The sequence below is a fragment of the Gavialis gangeticus genome, unplaced genomic scaffold, assembly GCF_001723915.1.
Source record: "Gavialis gangeticus isolate Ggan-Ray unplaced genomic scaffold, GavGan_comp1, whole genome shotgun sequence".
Classification (NCBI taxonomy): Eukaryota; Metazoa; Chordata; order Crocodylia; family Gavialidae; genus Gavialis; species Gavialis gangeticus.
The window spans coordinates 206,565,673-206,572,177 of NW_017729032.1; the positions used below are offsets into that span (position 1 = coordinate 206,565,673).

Sequence of the window (6,505 nt, forward strand, 5' to 3'; positions counted from 1 at the left end):
ATTTTTTAAAAAAAAAAAAAAAAAAAAAAAAAAAAAAAGAAGTGAAAGTTACTGGAATTTTAGGCAGTTCTACAGCTCCTCAATGTCCCCATCACCCAAACAGTAGAAAGCACCATGGAATCTGAAACCAGGAATCTGAAAACCCTGGTTTGGCAATGGTGGTGTATGCATGTGAGGTGGGGGGGAAGCAGGAGCCCAAAAGAGGCCAGGACCTGAGTCTACAGCTCCTGATGATGCCTTCTCACCTGCCAGAACACTGATACCTCAACTGTGTTCTATGGACTGACTGGTGGCCTGCAGGGAACTGGATGGTCACATGGAGCTGTTCTTTTTTCCAGCTCCTACATCATCACATTAAAAATACAGCTAAATACCTTCCTCACACCTCTTTTCCTGAAGTTGCCATGCTTGTTCTGTAATTAAGCAGGAAAGGAGATACAATGCAGATTGAGAACCCTTATTCTAGTCAGCCTAGCAAAATGTTTTTGGAAGGAATTATTTTGGGGGGGGGGTGAAATGTACTGTTCTTCCCATTTTAAAAAACTCAGTCCTAGCAATTGCAATTAAGGACAATTGCTGACCAGAAGGCTTAAACATTCACCTTCCTCATGAAGCTGTATTACGTACACAGGCATGCATGCGCACACACACTTTACATTAGCAAGATTATACACACACATACACACCTATTGTAACTCCGATTTGAAATATTAAATATCCTAATAAAAGCCTTGCCTAATTCCACTAAGGGTCAGCATCAAGAAAAAGAATAGAAGCACAATCTTTGTGTGTGTCCAGTGTGGATGGGTCATACTTATATGTTACCATCATTAACAGCAGAGGCAGTTAAGATAAAAGTGGAATTGTGCTACAGAACTTGTTCTCCTACTATGGCACATGCACCAAGAGTAGTTCAGAGACTCTTCTGTTTGGAGGCAGCTTTTCCTGAATAGCTCTCTTATGACAGTTAACACAAGCAAAAAAAAAAAAAAAATACAAAAAAGGGGGGCGGGCAGGGAAGAAGGACATGAAGTGTTTGGAGTTACTGAATCCAATGCTCATGCCCATGAGGCATCAATCTGATTTCATGGAATCATGACATCTCCATTATCTGGCCTAGAGGGTCCCAGGTTTTAGTCTCTCTGCTAGATGGGCCTTGGGTCCATAAACTATACTAAAATCATGATGCATCTTCTGAACCATGCAAGGCAATGGAACCAGAACCTGTGCATACAGTTACCATGTTCCCCTTTTGCCTTTCCTCCCCCCTACTAAAAGAGAGAAGGCACAGACTCACCAGTAGTCATGTTCTTATTCAACCCAAAGGTGACTTTTTTGGAACTGGAGGATTGCAGCTTGTTTAACTACAGAATAAAAACAAAGCAGAACAGGTCTGAACAACATTACATTCCTTCCTTTGCTTCCTAGGTGGGGCCCTAAACATTCCAGTTTCTTTTCCTCAATCTGATACCCTCTGCACTTGAACAGACTAGGCACTGCAGCCCTTGCTCATCTGTTGCCATATACTCTCTGCCATGAAACAATGCATTTCCTTAGAAGAATACTCTTTGATGTCTACTAGAGAGTTTGCCAAGGAGCATAAAAATTAACTTCTGCATGCTAAGAACATTGGCCCATGGCATTCCTAGCCACTGGAGTGCAAAGGGTCTTAATAAATTATAACTTTAGTAAAGTTTAGAAGAGTTACTGGGGAAGGCCCCAGCAGCTTATGTCTAAGAAGGATGTATTCAGAATCCTCCCTCTGTTACAAGTCTCTGTTTAACTAACCATTTTACACAAATGCTCAGGGGACTAAGAGTGTAGCGTGCATGTGTGTACCAGGACTACTAAAGCAGTGGTAAAATTTGGTTAAGGACACAAAGAAAGTTGTACTTTTTAGTTTATCCCACAAATAAAAAGAAGACAACAACCATAAGCCAAAGCAGCCCAAGGAACTGAGCTAAAGTTGTGAACAGTTGTCCCTAGTCTCAATCACTGCATTTGTAGCACTATACACACCCTTATAGCATATAGATGTACACCAGAGGTGGGCAAAATGCAGCCCACCAGGCCATTCTATCCATCCCACGGGGCCCCTAAAAAAATTTAGAAAATTAATATTCATCTGCCCCTGGCTGCCTGTCACGCAGCCCTTGATGGCTTGCCAAAACTCAGTAAGCAGCCCTCCGCTTGAAATAATTGCCCACCCCTGATGTACAACCTGCCTCTAGCACACCAAAAATGGTGCAAATGCTATAAAAATGTTCCTGTTTGAAACAGGTGATCTGTAGCACTATATGCAACATCTGAACATCTACATATAGCATTACAGGGGATCACTTGCTCCCTTTGCATCCCACAGTGTTCCCCCCTCCTTCCTTTTACTCCTTTCCAAGGGAAAAGGAGGAAGGGGGAAGAGAGTGGGGGGCTCCATGACTACTTGCCAGAGAGCAGAGCTGCAGACCAGCCAGTGGTGGGGACAGCTGTTGCCAGGGGTAAGGGATTAAAATCCTATTAAACTCAAATGGCTGGTAGTCTTAAGCTCATACAAACTATGAAATGATGCTGTCAAAGTTGTCAAAATGCTAGCTATAACAGTTTCTCTTTTTTGTGCACTGGGGAAGATTCTCCTTGAAACGACACTTAAACCCCCCTGGGCAATTACATCACTGACTACTGAGTGGCTCCAACATGTCCGTTTTCCTCTCGCCTGTGGTGCCAAAATTTCTATCAACATATACAGTGCTAAGTATTTGTCAGGAGCCTCTGGGCCACAACTCATCTGGATATGATAGAGCAGACTGGAACTGCCTTCTCCGTGGACACAGGCACAACCCCTAGAAACGGGGATCCCAAAACATCTTGATGTGCTGAGCCATTTTAATTCAGACTGAACTATCATGCACTGGGGCCTAAGTCCCCTCAGCAAATTGCCCCTCAGTTTTTTGAATGCAGGTAGCAATGAAGTGCCTCTCTGAGCTCTGGAAACCACAGTACAAGCAAACCCCTTGTTCTGGAATATCCAATCAAGACATATTACCTGCAGGGATGTCCTGGTAGAGGAGATACTGCCTTTGGCTTTCCTGAAGAACACTGGCTTTGGTAAAGTTGTTTTTTCAAATTTCACAAAGTCATTTCCTGTCTTTGCTTTCTTCTTCTTCAGTGGAGATAGAGCACCACCAATGTCCTGGGAGAGGAGGGTGAAAAAAATCAGCTTGGGAGGAAAGGGCAAGAGCCACCTGAGGGACGGACAGTGCAGTGGTCCTGTCACTGGTGGCCAAGTTTAAATACTGTTTCAAGTGAAAGCTAACTGGTGCTTGCCTATTAGTTCCCAGTTTATACTTGTTTCCATTACCTTCAAGCGTGCTACATTTTGAAGTATTTTGTATCTGTTCAAAAGGTGGCTCAGGGCTTACATCAAAAGTTAAATATCAAGAATGGAGGTGATCAAACTAGTAAGAGCCATGTCTGCACTGTCAAATTTGAGGTAATGCTATCATTTTTCGTAAGTACAAGGTTTCTCTACCACCTTCCATATCCAACTGAGGGCTGCTTAGATTGACACATCTGCTACAGTCAAGAAGTGAGCAACCACTGAACTCTGCTCCTTTGGTCAGACAGAAAAGGGTTACCACTGAGCAATACAAACACACTCTTCTTTCCTACAGAGGGCATATCCCAAACACATTTTTTTAGCCTGAAAAAGAACAGGAATGAAAACCAGTCCCTCTTGCAGATCACCAGCCACTAAGTTGCTGCCTTCTCCTCAGAGGCATGTTGAGCAATATCAGGCTAGACGGCAGAGGCAAAAAAAGTTTTACATTTTTGGTGACAGCTCTGTGGGGCACTAGCATCAGATCCACTAGAACAGGGATTCCCCAACTGTGGTATGTGTACCCCTAGGGGTACACAACATCTCTTGGGGGTACACAGGAGAAATTAAGTAATGGCAGATTTAGTTTTCATTATAATAATTGATATTTAAGGGGTTAAAATAAAACTTATGTTGGTAGGGGTACGTGGACAGCTGGTAAACCTGGAAGGGGGGTACACAATAAGAAAAAGTTTGGGAACCCTTGCACTAGAGATTCAAGTGAGCTTCTTCATCAAAAGAAAGCAGCAGTAAGAACTTGATAATACAGACTTTAAAAAAACATTTAAAAAGGTCACTTATTTTGTCATCTCTCCAATACTAGAAAAAGACAATTTACGTATTGGGGAAATTGAAACAAGAGCCTAGCTTGTCAGGTAGACCAACAGAACAAAATGTTGTTCTAGTAATGTTTATGCAAGCTTCTTTTAAACTGCATGGACATGACATATAATCAAAGAGCAGAAAATGGACCAAAGTCACTAGGATATGAATGGGTAAATTGAGAGGGAGGAAAGGGACAAAAAAAAGCAAAAAACCCCCCAAAAACAAAAAAAACCCACCCCCAGAAACCCCACCAACAATCCTCCGCCCTGAAACAATTCTAGTGAATATCTGCACATCCAAAACACCCCCACAAAACTGCAGGAGGAGAACAACCAAGATATCCTAGCAGACATCCTCCTCCCTCCAAGGGCATGTCTACACTGGCTATGCAGTGAACACAGGAGTGTCATTTAGCAGCATGATCCACCCATTTGCTCTTGCTCTGCATGTACCAAACCCCAGATATCAGACAGTACCACTAATTCAATGTGTTGCTGAGAATGTACCTAGCACGTCTAAGAAATCTTTTATCCTGGGAGTATATCTGGGGGGCAGACCCAAGGCTGTGCTATACTGGCTGCCCCACCTCATTTCTGGGCTTTGGTGAGCATTGAGTGGGGAGCAAGGGGGTGGGAGCATGTTTTTCAGTGGTAGTTATGAGCACATTATGAAGGCACTACCAGTAAGCCCAGACTGCCTCTATTTATCACCAAGCAAAGGCCCACCAGTCACAGAGAGTAATCAGTCTATAAAAGAACTTGTATCAGTGAGAACACTTCCAGCCCAAAATAACCTCAGCACAGGCCTGGGAACAATGTATTCCCTTTCTGAGAATTTGACCCATTCATAGAAGTAATCTTGGAAGCACCGACTGCAGTGAAGATCACCACCCTGACTGCAGCCGTGTCCAGGTGATGAACGAGGATAAATATGCATCATGAGATTGTCCCCAGAAGGTAAATATTGGCACTTGCCTTGAAAAGGAACATTTAAATAAATACAAGAAATTATCCCCTAAGACCAGACAGCTGAAAGTTAATGGGCCTGGCAGCAGTGTGGGGGGAAGGGAGGGTGGGAGGGGGAGAGAATCCAACTTGTCTGCTTACACTTGCTTTGCTTTTCTTGCAAGCAGTCTCAAGAACTCCATTGGTTTCCACAGAGTTTAACACCTCTTTTATCTTCCTCTTCTTTCTCAGGGCTGCCTTTTTCTGGTTTGAGGCCCTAATCCCTTCCAAGCTACCCAACTTTGCTTTTTTCTTCAATTTGACCTTTTTGGGCATTATGGATTCTGAGTCCTCTTTGCCTGTGAAGTTATTTAGCAAGCTCTCCTCTTCTGGTTTCATTACAACCTGCTGAGATAAACCATTTCTATTCATTAAGACAACTCCCATCTTCTTTTTCTCCAGTTTGGGAGTTACAGTGGCACAGGGGCTGGTATCCTCCAGGGCACTGGCATTAACTCCATTTTCATGTACTGATGTTCCATGAACCATCAGTAATTTGGGAGCCTTTTTCCTCAGTCTTTTTTTATTCTGCACTATGCCAGTAACAGCATCCTGTGCACACCTATCATTGTCCTCTCCAGTGCTGATTGTTCCAATGTCCATCTCATTTGCCTCTCTCTTTTTCTTTTTCCTCTTACTATTTTCTGGCATGCTGACCTCATTGGGTTCAGTGGGCTCAAGTACATCACTTATGCCCCCCTCACTACTTCCATCAGCTGTGCCAGAGTCAGCACTTGGACTATTCTTCTTTTTTCTTTTCTTCCTCTTCTTCTGGTGTCCCAAAGCATCTTCTCCCTCTGCACTTGATGTTTCTTTTCCATCCTTCTCTGTAAGATGGGAAAAGGGAATTTTAACTTAATCGGGAAATGCAAAGACAAATGTAATATTGCTATCCTAGCCCCCCCAAAAGGCTATTCTGCTGGCAACTGGCCTGGTAGTAGCTGTACAAACAAAACTTGGTGTACAGGATTTTTTTCCCCAAGCCTATGAATGCTTTGCTTGTCTTTCCTCATACTGCTGAGTTCTCTATAGTTCCCAGTGAATGCCCCTGATCTGCGTGGTAATGCATCTTGCCACCCCTCCAGGGTGCCGTCTTTCAGAGGGCTTCCTCCTGTTAAGCCTATTAAGAATCAGCTCATTTATCAGAAAATTCTGGTAGACTTTCAGAGATATTGTGGCCATTTAAGTGCAAAGATGCTAGGAACAGCTGTAAGCTTTCACAGGTAGCTCCTCTGCCCCACCCTTTTAGCCCCTGATCACCAGGGATCCTGGTTTTCCCCGATAAAAAAAAAAAAAAAAAAAT

The 6,505-nt window shown here is 43.3% G+C and overlaps 1 protein-coding gene across 1 annotated transcript in view; it reads right to left on the reverse strand.

Annotated features, from left to right (window-relative positions):
* The window catches only part of RRP1B (ribosomal RNA processing 1B), a 30,217-nt gene that overhangs the window by 1,300 nt on the left and 22,412 nt on the right, over positions 1 to 6,505 (reverse strand). The window contains exons 13-15 of the mRNA XM_019524768.1: positions 5,305 to 6,029; positions 3,041 to 3,187; positions 1,298 to 1,364 (exon numbers count right to left, since the gene is read on the reverse strand). Coding sequence (XP_019380313.1) covers positions 1,298 to 1,364; positions 3,041 to 3,187; positions 5,305 to 6,029 — 939 coding nt within the window. The remainder of the gene's footprint in view (positions 1 to 1,297; positions 1,365 to 3,040; positions 3,188 to 5,304; positions 6,030 to 6,505) is intronic.